This window comes from Equus caballus, chromosome 21, assembly GCF_041296265.1.
Source record: "Equus caballus isolate H_3958 breed thoroughbred chromosome 21, TB-T2T, whole genome shotgun sequence".
NCBI lineage: Eukaryota > Metazoa > Chordata > Mammalia > Perissodactyla > Equidae > Equus > Equus caballus.
The window spans coordinates 21258685-21273087 of record NC_091704.1 but is presented as its reverse complement, the minus strand read 5'-3'; the positions used below and the strand labels follow the sequence as shown (position 1 = coordinate 21273087).

General features: G+C 42.8%; 1 protein-coding gene across 19 annotated transcripts in view; it reads left to right on the top strand.

The window, feature by feature from the left end:
• MAST4 (microtubule associated serine/threonine kinase family member 4) overlaps positions 1–14403 on the top strand; it is a 576096-nt gene that overhangs the window by 403599 nt on the left and 158094 nt on the right. For 2 of the 19 annotated variants that reach the window (XM_014734847.3, XM_014734845.3), the window contains exon 1: positions 1867–2613. The exons of 15 other annotated variants lie outside the window; for them this stretch is intronic. In XM_014734847.3, coding sequence (XP_014590333.2) covers positions 2522–2613 — 92 coding nt within the window. In that variant the 5' untranslated portion in view covers positions 1867–2521. Of the gene's footprint in view, positions 1–1866; positions 2614–12747; positions 12963–14403 lie in introns of those variants that run through there. 2 more of the 19 variants (XM_070246182.1, XM_070246185.1) reach the window with 2 other exon arrangements.

Below are 14403 nucleotides of genomic sequence, written 5' to 3'. Positions count from 1 at the left end.
GAACATTTATGAAATGCTTATATAAATCAGTAACTGTCAGATTTTAGAATTACAGAGATCAATAAAACATGGCTTTAACCTTGAGTAACTCACAGACTGATAGGAAAGACAGCCGTCAACAGTCAATTATAACACAGTGTGACCAGCGGCTCAGGAGAGGCACGTTCAAGGTACCATGAAAGTGGAGGGTGCCGTATGGGGTGCCCCCTACTCCAGTCTCACGCCTCTCAGCATGGTATTCTTTTAGCTTCTGTATATTGCAGACATTTATGTGCAGGGTGTGCTAGATACTGCATGAAGGGGTTTTTGTATGTCATCTTATTTATGTCTGTCAACCTCTAGAGGTTGGTCCTAGTATGGACCCTATAAAAATGGGGGAAATGAGCAGAGATTAAGTGACTTGGCTAAGGTCACAGTCAGTGCTGGATGCAGAATTCAAACCAAAGCTTTTTGCTCTTAGCCAATGCTCTCTACCGCCTTTCTCAGAGGGAGCCTGTATCTAGAGCAATGATCTCAACCAGGGGGGTCATTTTGCCTCTAAGGAACATTTGGAGATGTCTGCAGACATTTTCAATTGTCACAGTTGGCATCTAATAGGTAGAGGTCAGAGCTGCTGCTAACCATCCTCCCATGCACAAGACAGTGCCCACAAAACAGAGTTATCCAGCCTAAAATGTCAATGGTGCTGTGGTTGTGAAACTCTGCTCTAGAGCTTGGGTACTATATTTGGGTTGGCCTTTAAGAAATACTTTTTTAAAACTTACAAAACATTTTCTAAAAGAAGAGATGGCTTACTATGGGGCAAAACATACTGGACCAAGCCTATAATTTACTGGTCAAGTGTATTTTGTCACTTGTAAAATTGAGAAAATGTTGCCTTCTTTGTTTACCTGTCGATTTCAGGGATGTGAGGAGATAATGCATAAGACAGCCCTGTACAAGAATTATTATCAGAAATTCTTAGGCTCCTTGGAGACTCCGGGTCACAAGAATTAGATAAAGATGACCTCATGGTGAACTTCTCTTGTTTACCCTCCTCTCTTGTCAGCTGACCCCCTTATAGTCACCCTCATATTTCTCTAAGAAGTTTGTTCCCAGTATTTACTGGATGAACTAAACCATTTTTCACAAGTGACTTTTGCTTAAATTTTTTTTTTCGATTTAACATCTCTTGCCATATTACACTAGATTTTAGGCAGTTAATTTAAATTCTAATTTTTTTATATACTTTTATGCAAGCATTTGTGGGTTTGGGGAGTTATTTGAATACCATGCCTTTCTTCAAAATGAATAACCATAACATTGACTCAGCCTCCCCTCCATTCCTTCCTTTCAAGCTCTAACCACTTGGAAGGAAAATCATTCTAGCATTTGTTAAATGAATGCCAGGTAGTTTCTTTACGCGTAATGGTTGACCATCCCCTAGACAGGTCGTTGTAGCCCGTGAAGCCAAACAGGTATGCACTGTAGTAATTCATCAAATGGAGGTAAACTCATAAATTTAGTTTACTGAGGTTTTAGGTGAGCGTGACATCCCATTGGCATGCTTTTCCTACACAGCAAACAGCGTCTAGGCAAAGAGTAATTACTGACTTCCTTGGAGTGTTTGAATGGTGATCCATTCCGCTGTGAATCACAGATCAGCCTTCAGGTGTGCGCCGCGCACGCTTCACGGTGTTCCGGCCGCGGCTGCATTTATTTATTTATTTTAGGGGAATGATCCATTTGGGGCTGGGGGCGCGGCGGAGGCAGCAGATGCTGGGAGTCCCGGCCTCCCGGGGGCTCGGCACAGGTCTCCGCCTGCCCCCTTTCCCATGAGGCCCCGCTCCTGGGAGTGTCTGCCCAGGGAAGGGTCCCCGCCGCCCCAGCCCCTTCCAGCGGGAGGTGGGGAGGCTGCACCAAGGTGTCCGGCTCAAGTCCACCAACAGGCCACTTGGCTCAAAGTGCTTTTAAGTTTCCTTTTTTTGAGGAAGGGAGAAGAAGAGGAGCTTTTCCTATTTAAATTCCATTCCTTGTTTGTATACCAAAAGGAAACTCAGCACTGGGCATGTTCGGATGTGGAATGGTTTCTCCGATAAGCAACAGCCTCCCGGAACCGATGTCTTAAAATAGTCGTCTCCCCTCACCTCCCCGCGGGAGCTGCAAATGGTATCTGCCAAACAGATGACAAAGTACCTTGGACTGAATCACACACAGACAGCATTTTGAGCAGAACGCACGGCCCAACTCTTGTAATTACTGTTTGTAGCCGGCCAGGGCTGACCAGGAGAGGGCAAACCTAGGAGGAAATAAGTTTCCCCGAACCTTGGAGAAATGGCTGTGTGCTAATTAAAGGCAGGCACGGGGACTTCTCAGTTATTCTCTAAGTTGTTCTTGAGGTCACAGTTCACAGCACGTTTCCTCTGGAGGGAGTGAGTAGATAATTGGGATCTTTTTGTCTTTTTGTCTTTTTCTTTTTTTCCCCCTCTCCCCGTTTTGGCCTTATGGCCTTGAACCCGCAGTGAATTGAAGAGAGAAAGAAATGGATATGTCTGACCCCAATTTTTGGACTGTGCTCTCAAACTTTACTTTGCCTCATTTGAGGAGTGGGAACAGGCTGCGGCGGACACAAAGGTAAAAACGCGGGGATCCTTTGCCTGGAGAGGGAACGCTTTGGGCTGCTCAGGCGCTCGGCTGCCGGAGCCCCCTTAGCAACTGGGGTTTTGTTTATTGGGTGACAATTTGAAAAGTTTATACCCTGCCAGGGGGGCACTGTTTCAGGTAGTCCCTCCTCCTGGCGGATTTCCTGGGTAATTCTGATGAATATGCTTCCAGAGTTGTTCTTTTGAAATGTGGATAATGGGACGTTGACTTGTGAGCAGCGGGGGAGAGAGAAAGGGAAGGGGGAGGAGACAGTTTGTGGAAGTCTGTCTCTTTGATCTAATCGTGTTTATCCATTTCATTTACCCAGACCTCGGGGCTTCTGCTTCTCTTTGTAGAGCCTTTCAGATGTTCCCCTCTATTAAATATTTGACCTTTATAAGATGCATATGTACAAGGCAAAGATAACTCAAGTTAGCCTGTTTCGTATTGTCTGCTTAAAGAGACAGGTCTGCATAACTTTGCCATTTTTTTTTTTTTTTTTTTTACTGGCTTGCTGACATTTATTTCTAATACAGGACTGGCCTTTTCACTTTGTAATGTGTATTTGACAGAATGGATTGGGGGGAAAAGACTTCTAACATCAAATGAAGCTCATGCCACAAGTGAAAGGCAGTTCAGAGTTAGTTGCTGACGCTTGGGTTGAGAGAATATGGTTTTAAAGGGGGTGTTTCTCCTCTCTTCACATTTCTGCCCAGCACAGAAAGTGGCATTATTGTGGTTTTAGAGGGGCACACCCTCTGAGTTGTATAAATACAGATTCTTTGTTTCTCTTCCAAATTGCCTTACACATATGCGTGAACGTGCATGAAAGCAACAGTGCAGTCAATAAACAGGATGCTGACTATCAGATTTGGAGCTTCGTAATCTCTATGCTCTGGTGTTTAAAGAACACACGAAAGTGCTTCATTCTGTTGGGTTGTACTGATAACTTTTTGTAGCAGAGCTATCAATGCACAATACTTTGGAAGCCGGTAATTTTTCTTCTGAAATTTCCCACATTTCAGAAGTGTCCTAGAATACTCTCACCTGCCCTGTTTATATATGCACACGCATATACACATACATAAAACACGTAACGTGTGATGTGTAGATTTTAAAGTCATACTTAATTTTAATGCGACTTGAACAGCGTTGGTGCCACTAAAGCATGTTAGATTCTAAACTGGTGCCTTTTAGATAACATGGCTATGCGTTTCTCATTCTGCTATGTACCTTCAGAGACATTCTCTTTTCGTATTGATTATTTTTGTTCAAGCTGTGTCATTCATGCCCCAAACCCCCCAAACAACTCGTCAGTTAAAGAGATTCACTCTGTCTATACATGAACAAGGCCACGACTCCTCATGGTGGTAAATGCTATAACTTCTTACCTTTTCAGTTTGTCAGGGGCCTTTAAATATTAATCTGAGTGGTGGTGTCCTGGCTGTGATAGTCTTTACTCTCACTGGAGCCACTTCTTGGAAAAATAAGTCTGCTCTGGCATCACACTCGTGTGTCTAAACATGAAAAGCAGTTACAGCCTTTCCTCCCCCACCTACCTGTTGATAGTATTATTGAGAGAGTCAAATGCATGCAGAATTCTCAGGCTGGTTTGCCCCTGGCCTTCCAGCAAGTCAGCCCAGAACACTCCAACTCCAGCAGCTCACACTGGCAGAGAGCTAGGTTCTAAGGTAACCTGGGTTCTTCCTGGCAAAGTAGGGGAGTGTGAGAGGGCTGTCTCACTCCCCAAGTCAGGGACCCATCTCTTCAGTTTGGAGAAACAGAGAGGGGGCTGGGTTTTCTTCCGTCCTTTTGAAGACGAAAGGTTGTCACGGCCTGTTGGTTACTGGGGATTTCCAGGATTCACGGAGTTTGGGAATATGTGTCCTGAAGATCATCTACATATATCTACTCATTATTAGTCTCAAAGGGCCAACACTGCTTTATATGTTTTTATGTGGGTTAGGAAAGATGAAGGGCCATGTCCTCCTCTCCAGGACAGTGTACGTGGCTGTTGCAGTCTCCTGTTATACACTGATCAGTTGCCGCTCTTTGTCCTTCCATAAGGAGGTGCAGCATATGCCTACAGTAGTGTGACTCTTCCCATTCCTTGACCTCTCTTAACTGCTGTAAATCCTGTCTCCTCCTCCAAGACCCACATTAACCCCATTCCTTACCTGGTTGGTCAGGTTCCCTAAATCTGTCCTTTCAAAAGGACTTTGCCATTCCCCAAGCTGTCCTCTGCTTTCACCAGCATCATGGAGGATGTGCCCAGTGTCCAGGCAAGGTCCTCTTCCACAGCTGGACATGCCTTAGCCCTGGGAGTATCTCTCCTGCCCAAGCCTAGCTTCTTTTCTACACACTGACTTTGTCTGATCATTCATTTTGCATGTTTTATCCCAGCTCCTTGTTCTGATTAATCTTGTAATCCAGAGGACTTCCTCTTAACCTTTTCTTTAGTATCAGCTTCTTGTATCTATCCAAGAGTGAAGCCCAGCTTTGAGCCTGTGAATGAGCATCTTGGAGCTCCTAGGGATAGGATGTTTGTACCACTCAGACAAAAGAGAGAGAGACTGGATGGTTTCAGACACTCCCCTTACATCTCTGTCATGGTAGAAACTGTCATCATGGCAGCCTTTGGGTTTGCTACATCATATCTGCCTTGCCAGTTCAGCAGGCACTGCTCTGTTGGTTTGCCTTATCACGGGAAAACCTTGAAGGTTTCCCTTCCAACTCAGAGCCCTACCTGGGCCTATAACTCCCTAAGTTCTTGGGGAAAGGAGCCTGCAGACTAAATTCCAAGTCTAGACTCTTACACGGTGCTGATGAGCTGAAAGCCTGGGTTCCTCGTGCTGTGTCCCGAAGACGATATATTGTACTCTTCCTTCTTTTTTGTCTTGACGGCGGCACACATTGGGTTGTCTGGATGCACACTGACTTTGTCTGCTGTTTTGCTGTAAAGCTCACATGTTCTGTTGGAAACAGTTCGTTTTTTACGACTGGCTTTACCCTCTCTCCCCCTCCCTTATTTCCTCAAGGCAATCTCAACACAACCATTTACCTGCTGCTTTGAGGGACAGAAATCTAGGCTGAAGGGACAGATTATTTCAACCAAAATTTGTTGGTTTAAAGTGAAGTAATAATTGCATGCTTAAGAGATTGTAAGTTTCATAGATCTGTGGATATTCCATTCCCTTGAGGACCCGCTCACAACTTGGAATGGAGTCGTTTGCCTGCTTTATGTCACCACTTACGTTTGTAGCATCTTTTCTTTTCCTGTTGGATTAAAAACTTTTAGGGGGAAGGGATCAAGCTTCTCTTTTACTTCTAGCTCCTCTATGTCATAGTGTAAAGAAAGGGCTATCATTGATTTTTAAATGCTGCTGCTCAGTTTTGAGGTACACCTTTCGTTTTGCTGGAGCGCAGCCTAGAAAATCCAGAAGATGCTTGATTTTTAACCTTAATGGTCAGAAATGGATGTTTTCATTGGGCTTGGGAGATGATCTTCAAACCTCACTGGCACGCACATCAGTAAAACCCTTATCCATGCCAGTGGGCAGTTTGTGACTCACTTAGTTTAAGCAAGTTTCCAAATGTATTTTTCTGAGAACCCATGGGATAAAAGTTTTTTAGGTTTGGTTTTGTTTTGCTGAATTCACATTACTCGGCAGTTGCTATGAACAGCAGGTACATTCAGGGATCTTAAACTAACTGCTCTAGTTGTCAGAGTGTATTGAATTTTTATGCATGCTGCGTCTTCCCTTTAGAAGATCTGTAGTGTTTGGTGAGTTTTTGCTTTGCTCATGAATATATGTCTTTAAAAAGTATGGAGAATACACTTCTCTTCTGCCCTGACATGTCAAGTATTAGTGAACTTGTACTCACCCCTTTCATGGAAAGCCCAGTTAAATCCACATTTATTGAGTATCTATTGTGTGCCTTGGCACTGAGACCCAAAGCTGAAAGCCATAGGATTGCCTTCAGTGAAGGCATGCAAGTGAATCAGTGTAAACCAGGGCAACAGAGAAGTATTTACAAGGTACACATAAGCCGTAGGAGTGGTGAAGGGGTAAGAGAGACTTTGGTCTCAGGGAGAGGAGAGGAGATGCACCACATAGAAAAAGCGACACGTTAGGGAGGTTTGGAAGAATGGGTTGGTATTTATCAGACAGAAGGACAGGGTCTTCCCAAGGGACAAAAGAAATGGCATATACAAAGGCATAGTGGCCTTGGCAACACAGATTCGAGGGCCCATACGTAGCTTGGTATTGCTGGAGCATAGGGAACCAGAAGCATAACTCAGTTTTGCTGAAGCGTGAAGTGTGAAAAGGTGATATAATATAGCACGATGGTTAAGAGGGTTGATCTGAAGCCAGCTCACCTGGGTTCGAATGATATTGCGTAAGTTAACTTCTTTGGACTTCAGTTGCTCCACCTATAAAATAGGGATAAGTAAATTACCTTCAGGGTTGTTGTAAAGATTAAAATGTGTTCATATGCATAAAATGCATAATGCAATGACTGGCACATAAAAACTCTCAATAAATCCTAACTATTAAAATCGTTACTGTCATTACAACAAGAGGATGAGTAGTGGGCGATGAGGCTCAGGGGGAGAGTTGAGGTGCTTGGTATCTGTGGAGTTTGGCCTTTATCCAGAGAGAGAGAGACACATGTCTAGCAGCACTGCGGAGTTTAGGTCTAAGAAGGGGGTGTGAGACCTAGAAACCAATTAATCAATTATAGCAGAAGCCTATCTAAAGGGTTTTGTAGGCCTGAGCAAAGAATGTAGTGAGATTATGCCTTTTATATTAAGAATATAAAATTGATAGAAGTTGATGCGCCATTGGCTCTGAGGAATGAAAAAAGATTCCACATGGCAATGGGGTTTTTGACTTGGGGGACCAGGGAGATGGAAGGACGGCCTATACATAGAAGAGCGGGAGAGGGGAAGACACAAGAACTTGTACTTGTCCTTGCCCTTTTATCCCCAGAAGCTCAGTTAATCCATGTTGGTTGAGCATCTCTTGTTTACTGAGTACCGTGGAGCATTATTCCTTCGTTCAGCCAGTATCTGCAGCGCCAGTGTTCTGTGCTGGCCAGGGATGTAGTGGTGAACAGGAAAGAGTGCTCGGGCCTCACAAACAAGCATCTAAATACATCACTTGCCAAATGGTGGTCAGAGTTCTGAAGGCTGTAAGCAAGAGCTGAGAGGAGAGAGAACAGTGTGGGGGCTACTTTAGATAATGTGGTCCGAGGACATCTTTTGAGGAGGTAATATTTGAGGGGAGACTTAAAGGATGAGAAAGAGCTGTCCATGGCAAGAGTTTGGGAGCAGGCGTCTGGGAACGACCAAGGCTCTGAGGCAGGAAAGAAAGAGCCCCTAGGCAGGCAGTTGGGTGTATAGGTTCAGGGCACTCAGGGAGGCTGGACCAGAAATAATAGTCTTCGGAGTCATCACTGGGACCATCCGAGAAATACACTAGATTAATCTGTGAGAGAACTAAAGATGCCCATTTAAGGAGTGGGCAGAGATGCAGATAGAAACAGGAAAGGAGACTTGGGAGACAGTCTTATAAGAAGGAAGGAAGCCCATAGTGTTCTCATGGAAATCCCAAGAATGGTCAACACTGCCACTCCACAGAGAGATGAAACGAACGTGTGCATTGTGTCTGACACCTGGGAAGTCATGGGTGACTTCAGCATGAACAGCAGCAGCAGAGTGATGGGGTGGGGATGGGGGGGGTGGTGACGAGCCAGAAAAGAGTAGTGAAGTGAGGAATTAGAGACCATGGGTGGTATCCACTCTCTGTGGGTAGCTAAGTACAGCTGTGACACATCGTTGCGTCTTAGCCTCTGCACATTCACAGCTGACCCGTCAGCCCTCTTCCTGAATCATATCCCCTTACTCACTGTTGCTCATTTTATTGTCTGCTTCATTGCCCAAATAGGCAATGACAGTTTCCTTTTCACCTCTCTGGAAGCTCAAGTCCTTTCCACCGCCTTATGAGTATCTCCTTTCTAATGTGTTTACAGTTAGAGTTTCTCTTGTTTTAAATCCCTGACTCTGAGCGTCTCTAGCCCCCACCCACCACCACTTTGTCTCCTCCTGAGCCTGGGCTGTGAGTACCCCTGCCTTTCCCCTCCAGCCTGTTCCACAGGGAGCTGAAACCTGATGCACTCCGTGCTGCTGCTCCTCTCATCCTCTCCACACCTGACCTGCAGGCTCTGCCCCTCCCTGAGTCTCTGCGCCCATTTCCTCCCACTGCTTGCTTTGCCCAGGCCTGTTTCATAACTGCTTTCTTTCTTCATGCTCTAGACTGTATTTTCCGCAGGCAGGACAGGCCTGCCCGTCACTGCAGGGCTTGCCCTTCCGTCCTCTCATAGTTTTACTCTCACACTGGTACTATTCCATGAGGCCCTCACTCATGAGTCCTCCTCCCTGCCAGCTTAGTAAGGGATACTCCCCAGGAAGAGGAGAAAGCTGAGACGCTGGGCCAGGAGCTTCCAGCAGCTCTCTGAGTGATTTCTCTGGAGTGCCTGGCTGCCCCACACCAGAGCAGCGTGTTCTACAGACTCCATGTTCATCTTGTACCTCATTAAAGCTTACGAGATACAGAGGACATGAGCAGGAATATGCGCGTTTCAGAAAGGTTGCTTTTAGCCTCTAGTGTGAAGCTTACAATAGGAGGTTACAGATTGTTTGTTTTGCCCCTTGACAGTGTAGATCTTTTGTGAGGGAAGAAGGAGGGAGAAAGAAAGGAATGACAGAGAGAAAGAGAAATGTGTGAGAGTGCAAAAGTAGATTTCAAAAGAAGTTTGTTAAAAATAACCCTTTAGAATATGGAGCCTATGCTCCATGGGGCGGCCTGGGCTGTTCATTGCTGTAACTGGTCACCACTGGGAGGGGGATGTGTGTGTCACTGAGTTCACAGCGAGGGAGAAGAACATTATATGCTTTTATGGCTTTGCTTACTTCTCTCTACACATATATCCTGTTGTCAGAAGGCTAAGTAATGTCTTTAAAACAGAGGAACCATAAGCCTCAGGTAGAGACCATCTGCCTCCTGGGCTAAAAACTGACAGATGTTGGGGCTGAGAAATCACTTGATTCCTGTGTGGAGACGGCCCATAGAGGAGAAAGCTTGGAATGGGCCTCCTTCTGAATAATTCTGGAGATTCCTCCTTATATTGGTTGAAATGGAGATGGCTGGTTTCTCAGGGAGATTAAGACGGGAGGCCTTGAACCCCCACCTCCCTCCACACACCCATCTCTAGTATGAGTGAGCATGCAGAAAGCTATTTTAATCTGAGCTGTCTTTACTACATGTAACCTAGTAATTTGGGAGTGACATCATGGTAACTGAGTAATCCCTTTGAAAGTTAAATAGAAGAGCCAGGATATTAAAATGGTCCTGGGGCTACCTGGATGAAAGTAGGCACAGGGTGTGCATAAAACCATTTATTAAAAGCAAAGTCAATCTCTATCAGGAGAAGTCTTGGCTATATAGTAGCAAATTTGCTTTGTGTGATTTGGCACCTTTTGTCACTAGAGAGATCTCTAAATAAAAGTTCACATGGTTGTTAATACTTGTAGATATGGTACTTTATTTTTGTTTCCTCTATCTTGGTAATTAGGAAAGTTCCCTTGTGAACTTGGCTGTAAATTCTGAAAATGTTGACCTTAAACCCTATTAATAGAATGAGGGGACCTGTGGGAGTTTTAGCTACACTAACGGCTATTGGGCATGCTTATTAGAGATAGTAATTATACCAATATCAAACTGAAACATCATATTGTTTTGTTTCAGAGAAAAAAGGCCCAAGCAGAGAATTTAGGCTTTGGTCAGCATTTGAAGGTAAAATAGATTGGTAAGGAGAATAGACAGTCATTAACTTTCCTCTCCTATCTTAAGCTCCCTCATACCTGCTTTATTATAGAACCCTGAACTTTCTGCGTTCTGCCAACTTTGTGATCTTACATTTATCAGTGACTCAGATTTTGTTAGTTTGGGATCTCTTAGGAAACTAAGTGCAGGCAAAATCCAGATCTTAACATGTAGTAGGCCAACCACCATTTGTGTTCTGAGTTCTTTACTAAGCTTGTAGCTCTTCAAAGGTAAGAACCAGATCCTTGTCCCTGGAAGCTTTCTAACCTGGCATGGAAGTTCAAACTGCAGATACCTTTTGGAGAGACAGTGTATTAAGTTCTGAGTGAATCCCCTGGGGGGAGGCAATGAGCAAGTAGTGAAACTTGCTGAGGTCTCCTAGAGTCGTAGAACCAGGGAAGAAAACAGTGGATTCACCAGGCTCATTTTGCCATATGAGTATTTGCTAAGCTGTCTTTGCTATGTTTTCTTCTGTCTAATTTTAAACATTACAGTGCATGCTGATGTCTCAGGATCCTGACTCTGACCTTATTGTATTTCTCTCTTGAGAGTCACTATTAGAATATTATCTAGCCACTACCAGATTTCGTAGCTACTAAATCTGAAGAAAATCACTGAACCTGTAGCTTGCATAAAAATCACCTATGTCCCTTTAACATTCATATCTTTTAAAATGCTATGTGATAGGTATCTTTAGATTAGAAATTATAATTATTAAAGGTTTTACTTTTACAGATGTATGGAGGGGTTAAGGGGAAAAAACTATGCTTGCTGTGGGAAAAACTCCCAGCTGAATAAAGCACTCTAGGAAATATGGTAAATGAAACCTTTGTTACTGTAAAACAATAGCCTTTAAGTGACTATTATGCAATGTTATTTCTTAAGTCTGATTTGGAATGGCTTGTTGATCTTGGAACTTGAGAAATAATTCCTGTAAAAATATTACTTTCACTTGGCTAATCTCAAGACTTTTGAAACAAAATCAAAGACTTTTCCAAGTAGATTACCTTGGTCAGAGGCTGACCGTTGGAGATATTGAAGCCGTGTCAGAAAGAATTTTTTTCATGTGACGAATAATTTTATCCATTTGGTATTCTCCGTTCTAGTACCCATCCAGATAAACACAAATTATTTGCTAATCCAAAAAATCATTCATTGTAAAATTAGCCTGTGCTTGCTCAACCACTCCAAAGGGCAGACAGGTGGCAGAAAGGCTGATAGGCACACTCACTTGGCAGGTTCAATGGATGATTATGAATTTGCATTTTCCATGAACCATAGGTCCCTAAGCAGAGGAATTTTTTATCTTTGATCTCAAATGGTCATAATGGCCAGTGGCAGATCAGGTAGAGTGTAGGATAGTTCAGGGGTGCTTTGTGTCCCAGTTCTTGTTACGGATTCTGCAAAATGAGCTTCTATGCTAATGAATTATAATTTCCTGTATGTTTTAGAATTTGATGTTTGGGGTTAGATGTTTGGACCACAGAGTTAGTAAGGAATAAAAATTGCCATATTTTTACTGTGACCTATAATATTTGTATGTAGCATTGTTTCTCAATAGATGTCTTTTCTCCCATCAATTTCAGTTAAGTTAGCCTTGGAAATCTAGGATTTTTAAGGCAAAAAATCAATAGTGGATTTTATAAGTCTTCTTAACATAGGAATCCAGGCTCAAGATGAGAGCTCTGTTCTCTTCAGTCCAGTTCTTGGATCTCAGTGGTTTTAATGTCATTCTGCCAGCATCACCATTGCCAAGATGCCCTCTTGGTAGGTAGACTTCAGTTTTCTCTGAAATTGTGATTCATTACTTATCATTTGATGCCTTCTTAAAGGAAACTCTTTAAACAAGAGAAATTGTGGTTTGTCTTACTTTTTGAGATTTAACCTTAAAATTAATCTACTTTCTTACACCAAAGGTAGGGTGATTTGGAGGTCCAAAGGTACAGATAATTGAGCTGGTTAGATGTTAATATGATGCAACTTTTGATGCCATTCCTAGGAAATATAAACGTTCTGTGGAATGAATGGGTCCCAAGTTTAAAATCCGTAAAGAAAAGGGTTCTGACTCTTGGCACAGATAGACATATTCAGAAATGTTGTATTCAAGCCAGAGTAAATATATATCCTTTTTTCAGTTAGCAGAAGTCGCCTCTAAACACATATTTTGGCATTAAGGAAGCTCGTCATGACCTATTGTTCCAGAAAGATTATAGTTCTCATTTTAAGCCAGTTTTCTAGTTCCCATGTAAGTGACCTGCCCAGCCTGGAGCCGAGGAAACAGCTTTTGCTTTTCAAACCTTCCATTCTTTTAGGTGTATCCTGCAGGCAGTGGCTTGTAGCTGTTCCTTCAGCCTCTTAACAGGTTTGATTTCAAATCTATTTAATAAGAAACTAATATGTTTGGAGGGGATTCATGGCCCAACATGGATGGATTTTGTTGGGAAGTTCCAGGTGTGTATATATCTTAAACTCTGTGTTAAGGCCTATTCAACTAAAATGCTTTTGGTTTTGTTTGGTTTGTTTTTGTCTTCTAGTCACAGACTGAATTTCTTAAGATGTCTTAGAGATTGGGTTGGGAGGGGGTAGCCCCCAGTCCTGAAGGCCCTGCAGCTCCTCTTTCAATTCCTTTTCTTTGGCTGCCTTAGAAGCACTAAAGAGGAGTCAAATAATTATGAACTGGGCCAAAAGATAGAGACATCAGAAGCCAAGAGCTGGGTGATTAACCTCTGGAACAACGGAAGTTGATTACACTTAAAAATACTTGAAGGGGGTTGTTTATGAGTTAGGCATCTCTGTGTGATCCTTTTCCTGCTTTGTGGCTTGTGGATGAGCCTGAATCACCTTCTGAAACCTGATAATCTAATAACCTACTTTGACTTTGTTTGACTTCTGTGGACAGGGTCTGGGGATTTATCACATCCCATCATTTTTTCATTTATGTAGGAAATATTTATTGGTTACCTTTTATGTGACCAGGGCTGTAATTATCACCTGGGAAACAAAGATATGGGTGGTTTGATCCTTCTCTTCACATAGCTCAATCTAGTTGGGTTAGAAAACAATGTAGACAGATAATTACAGTAACGTGTAATAACAGGTCAGAGATCTACCAACATCGGCAGAGGAGGAAGGAGAGACTGTGTGTTGAGGCAGTTGGGTATATGTTGTCTCGTTTAACCCTGTCTATTATACAGATGAAAATATTGAAGCTTAGAGAAATTTATTGTCCCCAAATCTCACCAGTAGTAAGTGGTAAATCTGGATAAGAACTTAGCTATACTTTCCTGTCTCCAAAGGAAATATAGCTCCAATAATACTGTAATATCAAAAAGAATATTTGTAAAGTAAGATTTTAGTATCTTAATTTTTATAGTATAGTAGCCTCTTGAAAACTCAAAGATATCTGTGGAATAGGGAGCCCTGATAATTTTGGTCTTTGCTGTAGAAATGCCACCTGCTGTCTGAGGGAAGAGAGTGAAAAAGAGAAGTATATTTTACTTTGTTTTAAAATTACCGCCTGCTGATTCTCTTTCCCATTAATGGAAATTGTGTATGTATTCTCCTGTAATTTCCTCATCTTAAAGTATCACAGTTTATAATGGTGTTTGAGTGGGTTTTGCTTTTAAAATTGAGGTTTTACTTAGGATGTGGCTCTGAATAGCTGCTCTCTTCCAGTTCTTTTGAATGAATAACAATCTACTGCACCCAGGCTTATTTTTCTGAGTTTTACAAAATCCTGTGCATTCGTGTGGGTCTATATGTTATGCACACACGTTTCAAATTCCTTACTGATCCTGTAGTGGTGCATATAGTTCATTTCATAGAAGAGAAAAAAGTTCTTGCATCTTATGTGGCAGTAACATGTGAAGGCCAGAAAAGATCTGTTGGGAGA